Source organism: Fulmarus glacialis, unplaced genomic scaffold (genome assembly GCF_000690835.1).
Source record: "Fulmarus glacialis isolate BGI_N327 unplaced genomic scaffold, ASM69083v1 scaffold48881, whole genome shotgun sequence".
In the NCBI taxonomy this organism is placed as follows: domain Eukaryota; kingdom Metazoa; phylum Chordata; class Aves; order Procellariiformes; family Procellariidae; genus Fulmarus; species Fulmarus glacialis.
In genome coordinates, this window is record NW_009195594.1 from 1 (window position 1) to 15,655 (window position 15,655).

The 15,655-nt window shown below is 39.5% G+C and overlaps 1 protein-coding gene across 1 annotated transcript; it reads right to left on the reverse strand.

Moving 5' to 3' along the window:
* Window positions 1-1,281: 1,281 nt before the first annotated feature.
* LOC104084338 (prolyl endopeptidase-like) lies at window positions 1,282-14,666 on the reverse strand (the record flags this gene model as incomplete). The annotated part of the gene is made up of 5 exons (XM_009588129.1): window positions 1,282-1,403; window positions 1,755-1,964; window positions 4,561-4,691; window positions 7,685-7,818; window positions 14,592-14,666. Coding segments are annotated over 5 exons (672 nt in total), but the record flags the coding sequence as incomplete, so codon positions are not given.
* Window positions 14,667-15,655: the final 989 nt, after the last annotated feature.

The following is a 15,655-nucleotide window of genomic DNA, read 5'->3' on the forward strand; positions in this document are numbered from 1 at the left end:
CTTAATGATTCTATGATTCTATGAAAAGGTTCTGTTTATACACAGAACCTACAGATAAGTCTGATTTGTATAGAGAAAGCTCAGTGTGGTCACTTTGCTGGGGAGCCTTTCACATTCTCACTCACTGTCTCATTTTGAATCCCGCTGTTCAAATTCTTTGAAAGAACCTTTCTTTTCTGGCAGCCCACAGAAAAGAAACCTCCAACGTTTTCATGGGCTGATGTATTGAAAAGTGAGCACAGACTGATGATCAAATTTTTAAAAGAGGTACTCTCATGGAAAAGTAGTTCTAGGAACTGAATACCCCAAATCAGGGTAAAAACAATTCATATTTATCAGAAGTGTCAGACCAAAAGAGACCCTGTATAGAAACAAAATGTACTGATTAAACATAGTAGCTAGGAAAGTACAAAGAATTACAACAGGTTTTTATCCACTGGAAAAACATCAGTTCCCTGATAAACAGAATAACCACCAGTACACTCCAACAGCACTTAGAACAGTGGACTCAATCAAACACTTAAATCTAACATGAGGAATAAAACACACATTAATTACAAAACTTAGGGTCTTTTGAATCATTCACATAGGGAAGAACAGAGCATGGTTACCCATCATTTTGGTTCACTGGGACTTTGTACAATATAGTAGTAGTAGTAGTTCAATAAAATAAGCTGAAGAAATCAATTCCAGCAGTCACTTGTTCCATCTCCAATAACACAGTCCACACCATACTTGTGCTGATAAAACTTGTTGTAAAAAAACCAACTCCACACACAGTATTAATAGATTTTAACCTCTATGTCTCCATTCTTCAAGTAAGTAGAATAGACATATTTCATTTTCAGGAAAGACATCACGAAAATAAACAAAATAAATACATGGCAGGGAATATCCAGACATGCTTATCACTGGAATAAGCTTTTTGTGCAGAAAGTGAATGCTAGGGCTCAACACTGACTAAGAAGAAACAAGAACAGTGACACACTGTCTATCAAATGATCCTTCTCTGTCCTGGAATGTGCATCAGGCAGAATGCCCTCAGTGAAGAAAAAGGGTATGTGATTGTGTCATTACAGGCTTGAGGACTGATTTAAAACAAACTAGACAGTCTTATTTTCAGCAATTCTTAATCAATGATTCTTAGTTCAATGGTCAGCTCTGCAACACTAATAAAAAGCATTCTCTTAACAAAATGTTTTCCACTTTATACCTACTACCAGTTGTTAGAATCTGAAAAACCAAACATAATGATGACAAGCTTCAGGGTGTTTATCATACCTCAGCTCCACCCATCCATTTTGGTTCATCGGGAAATTCAGCACACAGGATATCTTCTGACTGGTTAGTTCCTAATACATGATAATGCAGCTTTTGGTGCAGATTAGTGGAGGTCTCAGTGCCTAGAGAATTGCAGATATTTAAATCAATCAGTTCTCAAAGAAATCCAACAACAACCAAATAAAACGTTTAGAAACTTCTGTATCCCTTTGCATGTAAAATAGAAGAGTAATTCAGCAGAGAGAACTACGAATGGTTCCAGCCTACAACCGTTCCCCACCAAACACCCCCTTCCACAACAAAATAAAATCTCAAACATTGCAAACCTGTTCAAACAGTTACTATTTCCTTTTATTAACTAGTATAGCTAGTTATTTCAGTATAAACTAGTAGAGGTAATTATTTGTTGCACCAATTTACTGAAAAGGTCATTTTGCTTCTCTATAGCATGCAATTAGTACAGCCATACTTACCATCACTTTTTCCATCTTGTTTTGGATAGCAGTTATAGAACATGCCTTTTCCATCATGGGTCCATGCCATGCAACTGAATTTAACTCTCTCCAGTGTATCTGGAAGATCCTCAGGACCTTCTACTTTCATAAACTTGATAGTAACCCAATCAGAGCCACTAGAACTCAGGCCGTATGCAAAGTATTCACCATCTTCACTGAATGCATAACCTAGGAAATTGGAACCAAACAAGATGAAGTAAGAACCAGCACAAGGAATCACTATTATCAAAAAAGTGTTTGCTATTTTGCCACACAGCTTTTTATTATTTACTACACACTAGCCAAATCCCAATGAAAGAGTTGTGAAATTGGGAAAGTAGTTAAAAGAACTGTGTTCACCGAACGCTGAGAGAAGAGGGTTTATTTTCTAAAAGACAGTGCAAGCAACTACATCTGCTATCATTTGGGATTCGCAGCACCTTTCTAGTCTCTGTGGACTTCTCAAGTAGTTCACAGATCTGAGTTTAGGCATGCATACTCAGTAAGTATGTTCAGTAACATCGCTTATGCCTAACATCTGAATTATGATTGAGATTCTTCTACTTCCTTGAGTTTGGAGGGAAGAGGTGGAGACTGAAAAGGCACACAGGTAGAGAACTTAAAGTGAGATTTTAAGAGAGAAACAGTACCAAAGAAGGCAATAGAAATTGAGATGCAAGCAATGCACCCTGAAATAAAGCAAACACCACTGCAGTATAGGAGTCAATGAAAACTAGACCCTGCAACGCCATGAAAACTGAAGTCACTGGAAAAATTTGCCACTACCACACAAATGGATTAATCACCAGTATTCTCAGCTAAGACCTCTGATATATATGTTGCTTTATCCAAACTGTGAGGAAAACATGATTCTGGAAAAAATTCAGAAGAGCTTCCATCATAGTTGATAAGGATCAAATTCACGCTTGCAAATCAATTCAAGTGAAGAGACTGAATTATCATAGGCCTGTACAGACCTGAAAGTAACTACTGAAAAAAACACACAAAAAAGTTGCATTTCACAGAAATCATACATTTGAGAGACTCCACTGTGCCACTCTAACATATTCTCCCCCATAAGAACATAAGAGTGGCCATTCTGATTCAGAACAAGATTCCACCTAGTTGTCCTCAGAAGTAGTCACAAGGAGATGCCTACAAGAGTAAGGAGAATGCAAGCACATGTAGTATTTCCCACAAATAGTCTTACAACCTCTGACCAGTTTTAGCTTAGAAGACTTCTCTTCCATGAAGCAGTTGGTTAATAATCTTCAATGCTTCCCTCCTCCTTGACCTTGTCCAGCTTCCCTTTAAACCCACAGTAAGTTTTTTGCACCACCAACATCCATTGGTAAGGGGTTCTATAAATCTATTTCTTCTGGTATGAACCACCACCTTCTTTTGTTTGCTTTGGACTCGACTCGCACTGCCTTCATTTGATACCCCCTCATTCTTGTAATAGAAAAAATGTCGACTAACCAACCCCTATTCACTCTCTCCATGCTACTGCATGCCACAAATGATTCTGTAGACCTCTATTATATCCCTGCTAAATTGCCCCTTTTCCAAGCTGATTGATCTGGGCAGACTAAATTGTTCCTGACCTTTGCTCCGTACCTTTGATTGTTCCTACTGCCCTCCTCTGAACTGTATTTCCCCTTTGAGCTGAGGGGACGGGAACTATATTTAATATTCAACGCTACTGTATAAACCCCTGAGTTGCTAATGTAATGGTATTTTCTGTTTTGTTCTCTATTTCCTTCTTAATCATTTCTGACATTTGATGTGCTGGTTCGGCTGCTACCAAGGCTGACATTTTCATGGAACTATTTATTATAGCCCAAGAATTGTTCCCAAACGGTCATGGTCAGCTCAGAGTTCATTCCATCCATTCCTCTACAAATGAGGTTAGGATTGTTTGTCCCCTGTGCATCACTTAATTTATCTGCACAGAGACTTTTACCTGTTAATGTATTGCCCACTCACTATCACTAAGGTCTTCCTGCAGCTCTTCAGTCATTCTTCAGCCTTTACCTGAAATAACTTTGTATCATCGCCAAACTCTGCCACCTCACTGCTCACTCCTTTTTCTAATATATATGAACATATTGAACAGTGCAAGTCCTAGCATAATCTCTGACAGAACTCTACTGGTGATTTCCACTTTGGGAGCCGATCAGTTATTCCTGTCCCTGCCTTTAAATCAATTATTTATCAACACCAGGAGTTTCCTGTCTTGTTCCATGGCTGTTGTTTCTCTAAGTGCATTTGGAAAAAGACTTTGTCATAAGCTTTGTAGAAATACAGAAAGATTATATGAACCCAATTCCTTATAGCCATAGTTTAAGGCAGAACTTCTCACTAAAAAAAGCCGTATTGATACTTTTCAACTAGCTTTCACACTTAAAGAAGCATCCACTAATTCTGTCCTCTGTTTTTATTAACTGGCCTTGAACAGACTTAAAGGACTTCTAAGTCCAAGAGTCTTGCTTCTACAATAAGTCAATAGGGAGTGGGAAAATGGACAGCTAACACAAATTAAAGCCCTAGTGAACACAAGTATTTTGTGATTCTCATAAAAGTTAATGCTATGTTCCTTCACAGTCTCTCACTTCAACTTGCTGGCTTGTGTTAAAGATACAAAATACAATTTTAAGAGGATTAGTGACTACTTTGATTAAAACAAGCCTCTCTAGCCATACTTGTATAGGTGAAGAGCTGGAAACCATTTCCCACTTCTGCTGAAGACCCAGACTTATTCAGTAGGAACTGCAGTCTTACTAACCTCGTAAAGCCACAGTGCCATCATCAGAAAGCTTATTTGGATCAAGAAAAACTTTGGCATCGGCATCCAAGGAGTCTTGTACATATAAAACTCGCTGGTTCTGCAGTCCTGTATTGTAGAAGTGAAAATACCTAAAAGAACACAAGAGGATAAAATAAGTAGGAAGAACTCAGATTTTCAGTTAGGCAAGCGAGAAAAACTTGTATGAGATTGTCATGAAGTGAATAAAAGACAGATAAATATATAACAGAAAGACAAGCTTCACAGTAGAGTAGGAATCATGATTTCTCCTGTGGCCATCAGGGATTTAACCATCCTCTGTGGGTGCCTTTCTCTCCCCCTTAGTACAGAGGAAGGCCAGACACCAATTTCAAGACTCTAAAAATGAGAGGAATCTCATCCCAATGTGATATAGATTGTATAGAGGATACTGTAGGATGCATCCAAAACATCTTCTAAGAAGAAAAGCTGCATTTGCCACAGTGTGTTTCAAACAAAGCTAAGTGTACTATAAACTCTACATAACTGTCTGTGCTAAACAGCTCTGGCAGCCTTAGTGTTTCTCTGTTACAAGTATTGCCACAGGTTCCCACCCCCTACGTTCTAAGCTTTGTCATTCATATAGCTGCTTTCAATCTGTATCAGGTGGCAGACAGATGTTCAAATGAAACAGAACTGAAATTGTTTCATCTGTATTTCCCGATGTCCGTAAAACTCTGTGGTTTGAAAAAGTTGTAGGAACAGAGAATTACAGAATTCTCTTTAGTGAGGGATACTCTTCACATCTTCACAGAGCACAAAGAAATTAATAACTGTATTCTATGCAATTCATAGATACTACACTTTTCTTCCTTCATAGGACTTTTGAGTTTTACTACACAAACCTGTGGCTTAACAAATCAAACAGCAGCTTCACCTGGGGGAACAGGGGAATTTATGAGGTAATGTTCAAACCTAAACATAAGTTCACACATTCCCTAAGACTGTCCAGTACTTGGATACAAGCTTTGGGAACCCGGTAAACCCAGAAGGGGGAACTACACTCACAAAGGCCTGGCTAACAATATGAACTAGTAATATGTTCAAATATTAACATGAATGTTCAGTGAGTGACAAAATCAAAAGATTCAAAGAAACAGAAGAAAAAGATACATAATTTTACATTTGACCATGCATTTTCTAGCCAATTTCACCTCTGTAATGCTGGGTAATAAGCTGGGAAGCAAAGGCCAAACAGTGTAACAGGCACAGCACCTCCCTGAGCACTCTTCCTTTCTGCAGATTCTACAGCACAGCTCTTCAGACACTGTCCTTTAGCGGCTATTCTTTGGCAGAAAACTGGAGTAATTAAATTTAAGAATTTCTAAGTGTCATGGGAAGTTTAGATAGTTCTTCAAATAGAATAGTTCCTCCCCTCACCCCATACTAAGTGTTACTTAACTTGGTAGAGCCCTCTTGATCCCCTCAAACACCATAATATATGTTTTTTGGTATGATTTTTAAATCACTGTGATTTAAGTTCAGCACGTACCAAGAAATAGAGTAACACTCAGAAAAACTAAAAAGACATCTATTAAAATCAAAGTAAAGTGTCCTAAATTAAAGCACATGAAGATCCTGGCATAAATGTTCTTCCTGGAGGACAGTCAGCTGCAACAAATTAAGACTTTTTATCTCTAGTGGAGACTATATTCATCACTGCCATGAGCACTTCTGCAACATCAAGCCTTATCAGCATTGAAGATAACCACACCCAGGCGTGTTTGCACTGCACAGGGGGAATGGGTCAGAGAATCCAGAGCAGTCACTAACCAGGCCTGCTCCAGAATCAGATTCAGCATAGCTACATCTGCATGAGCATCACATACAAACTAACAAGCTTTGCCTGACTCGCTCAATAAGGCTTAATTCCCCGGATGCAGCACTGTACTAAACAGCCCCACTGCTTCTGGGCTTAAATCCCACACCTCTATATATTGACAACTTAAATCAACATCAGCTTGGGTTCACTCCCCACAATATACTTTCAAAAAAACCCATGTAGTACAGACTTTCCCTCCCTTAGTAACAAGTATCCACACCTTCCACACAGCATAGGACAGATAACTAAAGAGTAGCAGATCTCCCTTAGTATCTGTGCAGAAATCTGAAGGCAATGAGACATTTTCTGCTCTTTCCTGTGGATGACAGTGAAAACATACCTGGCACATCTGAGTGCTCACCCAACAATCAAACAAATTGAAAATACTGAAAAAGACTATTTGTGTTTCCCATGATTAAGAATGGCTGGTTGTTCACAATACCTCTTTTTCAACTGCTAAAACAATCTTTAGATGTCACTAAGTTAATCAGCATTTTCATCGCTTTACTCTCTTTCTCTAGGAGATTGCTAGTGTTTCTGAAAGAGGTCACATAAAATTGAGTAGCAGCTGCAGTCTCCAGACCTTAGGTAAGCCACATAAGCACCATCTCTTTACCTAGCCACAGCATTAAAACAGGGATACAAGTAGACTAGGTATTGGAATATAGCAGGATTTCTTTATTTCTTAGAAGACAGATCTTTTTGCATCTGTTGCGTTAAATCCTCCAAATGATTTTTCCCCTATCCCCTGCAGACACAGGAGCCGTTTTTCACAAGGGAATTTCCACTGCTTTTCACTGGCTATGACTAAACAAAAATTCCACCAGCTGCTCAAAGTATGTCCAGCATAGGAGCAGTATTTTAGTAAATATTTAGAACAACATGCTCATAACAGACTTGTGCCGTTTTCAGGATGAGGAGCCTTCAACTATACTGACAGTGACCAACCCTGAAAGGAACTCCCCAAACTTTTACTTTTACAACAGTTATCCTACAAAGTTGTCTGAGTTTTGATAAACTCACAGTTCTTCCTATAAAAAGACGACAAAAGCACAAGAAGATAATACGACTGGAAATTGGAGACAGTCAAGCATCTTGTGCTCTGCATCATGCAACCATATATATTAACATTGACTTACTTTTCCTACTTCCCAACTATAAAGGAATAAATAAAAATACAATTTATAATTTGTTTTCCTAACTAGTAGTTGCTTTTGACTTGCTTCACATTCATCACCACCTACAAAGACATTCCTCACATACCTTTTTCCCTTCTTGAAGTGGCAACTGTACTTAGGATAATCGTAGAGTTCAGTCATTCGTTCTTTGAACAGTCCTCTGACAGGACACTGCTCGAGAAAGGGTACTGTAAGCTTGTTCTGAGCCTCCACAAATGCCTGAAAGAAAACAATCCCCCCGCAAAATATATGAACTCAAGCAGAAATGCATCTTTCCTACAGAAAACACTATTTTCTGAAGCAATGCATCACAGACATCTTCCCCTCCCCACATAGGTTGTGTAGAGTCACACCTGAAGAGTCTTACATATTTATTTGCATTATGCCACAATACTGTAATAAGACTGATCTTGTATCTTGCATAACACCTCTGCAGGGCACACACTGGGGTAACCAGTGGTTTGGCCAAAGACATCCCTTCTAAAAAAAAAACCCAAACCTCATGCTTTTAAAAACTCTCCTTATATTTGCCTAAACGGCATAGAAAAGCTAACTTACAGTATATACCTAGGAAGTACCTTACTTCACCACAAATATACGATACTCCAATACTCTACGATAAATAAATTAGGAAATGGATAAAGAACAGAGACCCTTTTGCCCATAGACAGCACTATCATTTCAGGAGCTGTGAAAGGCTGGAAGATAATACAAAATGTCATGTGCACCATCTGTTAATTCTATTAACATAACACAGAGGATTAGTCCCAGCCACTACTTCTTGGAAAGGCCAAATATTGTCCACAGATCAGTTCTTAGTTACAAAAGGCATAATACCTAATCTCTGAGAACTTTGGGGAGTCTGGTTTCTTCAGAACACTCCACCTTCCAATCACAAACACTTAACAACAGTGGCCAAAACCATTACCACTCCAGCTGTTTGTTAGAGGCTGCCACTCCCATGGCATGCATGGAAAAACTGGTGCTCTGTTGGTGTTTCACCATCCCTATTTATAGCACAGTACATTAACATAGAATTAATACCTAAGCGTCTTCAGGTGAACCACAGCTGCTAAGAAGCAGACATGCAGGCTTTTCTGTCTCTAACATCGAGTAGGAAGGACAGGACACAGTATGCGTGGCTGTAATTCACAGCCAGACGGCGCAATGATGGCTGCAGTATCACTCTCGGACCCCAGCCTCTCGCCTCCAGCCTGCGTCTCCAGATGTCCACTCATCTCTTTGCTTATGCAGGTCTCTTCCCCAGTTGCTTTGAAAGAGGCTATTGTTTCTACCTGTCCTGAATCTGTCATGCAGCAAGCAGATCAAGGCATGATAACATCTGAGCTACACTTCACCACAGGCCATGACCCACAGGAGCAGCAGGGCTATAATCCATATTCCACAACTTGTGTTTCACAGTTCTTCAGAAAAGCCAGCTGCTGTACAAACAGTCCCTGGCACACATTTACCAATTGCTATCAACGTTTACTCATTTATTAATTCTTCAGATGAAAAAGAGGAAAAAATAGAACATAAAACTCTCTCAGTAGCATTTTACAGACATTTCACCTGGCAAGAAGTAAGCATGGGAGGGAGAGTGTCTCTACTTGCCCTATTTGCCTCGCTGCCATAGGACTGCATAGCCAAAAGCTGCATTACCTGCCAAGCTATGCTTTCAGAGACTTGTCAGGCCAAAAGGTAAAGGAGAAAGTACATTAATTATGGTCAGTCTCCACTTGAGAGGTATTTGTTCATGCCTAACAAAGCATACAGAAACTGATAAGCTTTAAACATGTGAGTGCAGAATTAGTAATGCCCTAAAAGCACTTGGCTAAGTGCTGAAACATATTAGTTCAAGAACACGTGGGCTGGTTACATGCAAGTCACCACTCAGGGATGACACAAGAAAGCAAGCACTACAGCACTGAAAAGGAACAGATACAGAAGGCTAACAACCATGACTTCTGGACCTTTACTCAAAATTAGACTCTATACATCAGTGAGGATCGAGTCAGGAATTGATCCCCTGAGAAAAAGGAAGAAAAGAGGTGAATGTACTACCAAGAGAAGGCCAATTTTTGCTTCTGTTCTCCCTTTGAGGATCTTACTGGCATAGACAGTTTTAACACCCAGCACGGCAGCACAGCACATCCCAGTGGTCGCCTCCACACTGTACCACTATAACAGTTTCCCCCCCGCCCCATCAGATGATGAAAGAACTTCATCAAATCTACCCAAGAATTATGTGTATCTGAATCTGTTTTCTCTAAATGGAAACACGTGAATTTCAAAGACCACATACACAAAAATCTAGCCAGTGCATGCTACACAAATAAACTAACTATTCAAAGTGCTGTGACATTTTCAGAGAAAAGATGTCTTATAAAAACATGTATAAATCCATCCATTGTTCTGGATGGGCAAAAGCACTTTTCAGTTGCATTTAGTGGACAGAAACTGCCACACATCTTTGTTTCATCTATCAATAACTTGACCAAAATGGTAACGTTCCTGCAAAGAGCATACTGGAACTGTGTGTTACTCACTTTTAACTCCATAGTCACATCTTACCACATCTGCTTTCATTACTGTTATTCAAAGAGGAGACAAAAACTTTTCTTTACAAGCATTTGTTGCCCAAGACCATGCTTACATACTATTGCACTTACAACTGAATCACTAGTAATTTTGCTTTTACAGGGATTTAATATATTTTTCCCATTTCCACTCAGCATGCACCAAAGACTCCAAGACTATTTGTAAAAGGGAATGCCATTGCTATCTAAAAAAGGAGATAGAATTACAGATTTTTGAAAGAGTTCCACTGAGAAGAATCCAGTCCAGTTTGGAAACTCACTGTTCTTACATCTTTGAATACAAGGTTGCACTCATGTTCAAAAAGCAATACATAATTGAAATACTGCTCTAGGTAAAGTACAGGAGCAGCTGTTGTCAGCAGAAATGCTCACAGTAAACAATTCCATCCACCACGCTGGGCTAAACAGATGCCACCCAGGCTACAGGGCTAACAGTAACTCTCTGTACATCTTCATGAGCCTATAGAGAAAGATTCCTACTTTACCTGTAGAAATCTGCATCTGACAATCTATCATAAGCCTTGAACCAGGACAGAATTTGCTAGCAGGAGAAAGGACAGAATAAGGGTCCAAGTAATGCTTATGGGTGTCTCAGAAACTAAGGTAATTTGAAAAGCAAAAGAATTTCTGAAGTGTTGTGCTAAGAGTAGAGATGGTCTACTCGAGGCTGAAGTGTTTGGCCATTACTTGAGCAGGCCAATTGTTATTTTTCAAAAAAGTATAACCAAATTTCATAACTAAACCACATGCCACAAAATTTTTAACCCTGCTTTGTTACAACCTATCAGCTTTCTACATGCCACTAAGCTATTCTCTCAACAAGATAATGATTTCCACTCACAGTATACTTTTCAAGAAGTCTTAGGGTAGAAAATGTTTTAACATTACCAGTCCTTGTTATTAATCTATAAAGCATTTACAGTTTCTTTAATAGTTACCCCCAAAGTCTTCATATATATGTCTTCCCAGTAAAAGGTAGTTCAATGCAAGTCCTACAAGAAGGCACATACCCTTTTTTAAGTATTACAAAATAAAACTAAGCAGATTTCTGGTGGCTTGCCTCTTAGCATTTACTTTAGCAAAGAAAAATTTAAAGTGCAATAGGAAATTTATCAAAACATGTGAATGAAACACTGGTCAATTATAACTACAAATCCATATAACTGTAGTTTTGAGAGTTTCAATTCCAATCCAAACATACACCTGTTCATAATACCACACATATGGAACAAGATCATCTTGGCGACCTGGCTGAAAAGTTTCTAGACCTATTTGACTTTCACCTAATTAAAGTAGGCTGCGGGTTGCTAGAAGAGGAAAGATCCCATTCCTGAACCATCTTAGATCCAACTATCACATGGTCTTGGGGTGACTTAGATTAAGCATGTGCACCAACAGAAAACTAATCCACCAAAGGCTTCCCCTCCAGAATATCACCTTGTGATGGCTATACCTATGCAAAGGAGGGACGGAAACATTCAAGTCAGTGCAAGAAGGAGGAGGGAGGGTAGAGAGAAACCACAGAGCCACCTGACTTAATGGAAACCTGCAAACTACAGTGGATCAGGTACAGTACCATCTGCACTCTACTCTCACTGCAAAAATACCTGATTAAACCAGTAACAAAAAAAATCCCACCTTTCTATGTTCATTTGTTTGTAAGCTTCTAACTAGCAGAGCCCACAAGATCATTTGGACTAGCCACAGAAAAAATGAGTATGATTCTTTACACTCATAGCTGTTGTGGATAATTTCTTTCAGTCCCAGTCCTGTTAACCCTACAGTGGACATCAGGTGAAACTACCATGAAAATTCCAGAGTTAAAACCAATCTCACTTGCCTGTGCTTCTTTCTCCATGCTTCAATAGTAAACTTTATGTTTCACTGACTCACATCAACACAGAAACAAAGTGAGGGCTACCCATTTATTTTCTATGACCACACCAATGCTTGACATGACTATTTCTGCTAAGTCTAGAAAAGTAGAATTCCAACATATTTGTGTATCTACTCAACAGCACACACTGAATAATTTTGACTGCTTGCATGTAAGAAAAGATTCCTAACTTAATAAATGAATGGCGTTCAGTCTTCACTCTTGGCATAAACCAGAATTTTCACTGTTATACATACTCAAATCAAGCAAGCATGTTGTAAACAGGAACCGAATAAGGGCTCTTTCACTACAGATGCGCGTGGATGCCCAAGGAATTCTTCTTCTAGTTCTGTACTTAATACGTAGAAAATTAAAGGTAGCCTATTGTCGGAGGTGTACAAAGGATATTTTTACTTTTCCCCAAAACAAATGGAGGTTGGGATATTAAGGAGTGCATAAAGAGAGCAAGCAACTTGGAGGAAGAATGGGAAGGACACAGGTCTCAAGGTCAGTGACTTGAAGGCTTGAAAAGTATATAAAGCACGCTCCAAATTCTCTCTAAAGCCTGCACAGTCATTCAGTTACCTCTATACCAGTGTCTGGTTATTCTTTGATCTGGTAGGTACAGAATGGCTATTCTGCAGGAGTCCTGCAAACTATCTCAAGAACTTGGAGATAAAACTATTACGAAAAGCTAGCAAGAAGGAGCGGCCATCAGCAACCTCTGCTGCACAGCACAAAGAAGTGAGTGATAATGCAGATGAAAGGAGTTTAGCACTTCAAGATTTTTTTTTCTGACCTCTTTATGACAGAGGTAGAACAGCAAAATACTTGAATTCCCTTTGTTCAGTAACTCCTGGAACTTCGGAAAAAGATGACATACTCACATACTTATACGCACAAGGACTGTCTCCACTCTTTGCATCATACTACTACTGGACTGCAAAATTCTGCCAAGGCACGTAGAATGTAGGCAAGTAAGATTTAACAGTGTTTTCATTCCACCAATGTGACCTCCTGTGTCTGGGCTGCTGCATTTTTATGAGGATGTTATAAACCCCCATTCCTTATTTTCCTATATAAACTACAACCTCTGGAGAATGAGATTCACCCTCCTCCAACTGTTCTCACCCAACCTGTTCACAGTATGTGGCAAGAGTACTGAACACAGGGATACAATAAGTCAGGTCTTGGCATTTTCTCAATCCCAACTCTTCCATAGGATCCTGAAAACCACTTTAATAGGTATTTGTAAGGCACCTACAAAAGAAAGACATAACCATACCTCCCCACACACATATATCCCTCTGAATTTGGCACAAAACTCACCTATGTGTACCGTTTCTTAAGGATGCCAGAATCAAAAAAATCAAAATACTCCCAACTTACTAAATATCTAATTTTCAATGTTAATGTCCATGGCAGAGTTTTTCACTAAAAACTGATCCCAAATAAACCTTTTTAATCCATGAGTCGTTATATATATGCTGATAGAAAGCAGGGAATGGGATCCTAACTGTACACATTTTATCTTGCTCTTGACAGTTACAGTAAGTTCTATTCAACCATCCTCCAGCTCATCAAGATGTATTATGTAAGCACATGCATGAGAGAACCTAGAAGGAATCTCACTAATGGAAAGCCACCCTGCAGGATACTTTTAAATGGAGATCCTGCCCTCCATCATCTTTCTGACACAATCATGCATACTAGATAGATGCCAGTGTTTTAGATCTGGAACTACAGTTATCACGAAGTTATTAGCCATTACAGAGGAAATCCCCTCCACACTGCCACCTACCACTTCCTGGCCATCACCCCTGCAACTCCCTATGCCATGAATATCAGAGGTACTGGCTCACAGTCATACTTTATTATTTTTCAGGATTCTTTCTCAGCAAAAGACGAGTTCCAGCAGTACAATCTAGCTACACCAGACTGCACGCTGAAAACACTGCAACATCTGCAATCTGTAATAAAAGCCACTAACAAAGCCTAACTTCAGGAGGAAAACGTTGTGGTTTTTTTGTTTTGGATTTTCTTTTTTTCCCCTCAAAAAAAGGGTTCAAAAAAAAATGCTTTGTCACTGTATGAAGAAAGCAAGCCAAAGAAGTTTACTTTCTACCCTTTCTTAATTATTTTATTACAGCAATTTTAGATGTACTTAGGACAGTGGATAAAGCGCTCTAAAATCAGTGTTTCACTTCAGCGTGACACCACCACCTTGAGCATTCAAATTGTCTAAGAAAAACAGGTGCAAGATAAAGAAGGCCTTAGTCTTCCAAATTGTGTGATCTAGGTTATACCAAGTGCTCCAGTCTTTCCCCCATTAACACAAAGGTACAAAATAATGGCATTGCTGTTGGTGCCATAAGATATCACAAGAACTACACCTACACTCACTATGTAAATTTTCAAAAAGTATTGGCAGGTCCTTCAAAAACAGAGTACCCATGCACCTAGTCTATAAAAGAGAACCGTGTCAAAACAGCCATTCCCGCTCAAAGAAAGGTTACCTTCGTCTGTTCACTATCGGGATCTTCAAGCCAGCAGTATGGGTCGCTTATTTTACACCCATGGTAATCCAACACCTGAATTTATAAAAGACAATACTTTAAAAAAGACATGCACACAAGCAAACTCTATTCATCAAGGAATGACAGTCATCGAGATGAAGGGTATTTGGAATTTCACAAAAGCATACAGTGCTAAGAAGCAAAGGAAGAGAAAAGCAACACCTTGCTCCCAGGTGAGTTGCTAATATTACCATTCTTTGGTGATGGCATCAAGGCAGCAGACTTGTCCTCAGAAAAAACACAGAGCACCAGAGAAATGCAGAACGTGAACATAAATTCCTTCCACAAGATAGAGTAGTAAGGTAATTAAGAAAAAAACCAAACCCACCACAAAACCGTCGAAAAACCAAACAACCCCAAACCCCCTCCAAATCCAGGTGTTCAAGTCAAATCACAAAACCTCATTACTGGATGCACCCAAAATGTAGTTCTGATTATGCAACTAACTGCCTCTGGTTTAGCCCTCCCTACTATTGCTCCTCACACACATGTGAGTAAAGTACATATATAAATAAAAAAAAAAACAAACCAACACAAAAGACTAACCCACGTGGTTGAATTTACCTGCTTCCTTCCTCCAATATACAAAATAAGACTAGATACCTGCTGTTAGGAGTTGCATAGCTCAGCCTTTCACTCAACTATGAAAGTAAGTACTTAAGTTTTTCCAGTGTTGGCTCATGTCGTCAAACATTTTGGTCTAAAAGTGATGTTAGTTTTGTAAATAATTCCTGGGCTGGCGCCTAAAGCACAGCCCTTTGCGGCAGGAGAAGAAAACTGAACCCATTTTAGCCAAACTTGTGCAGCTATCCTTGGGTATCAAGTTGCGGTCGGAACACAAGGAGCCAAGACTACCTTACAGATGTGCCGACATACAAAAACAGACTACTAGTTCCCCTGCATGCTGCTCCGGCCCAGGCGGCGGCCCGGATTTCCCAGACACACGCAGCGGGACTACAAGCTCCGGGATTCGCACCCCCGACTCGGCACGGCCGGGAGAGCGG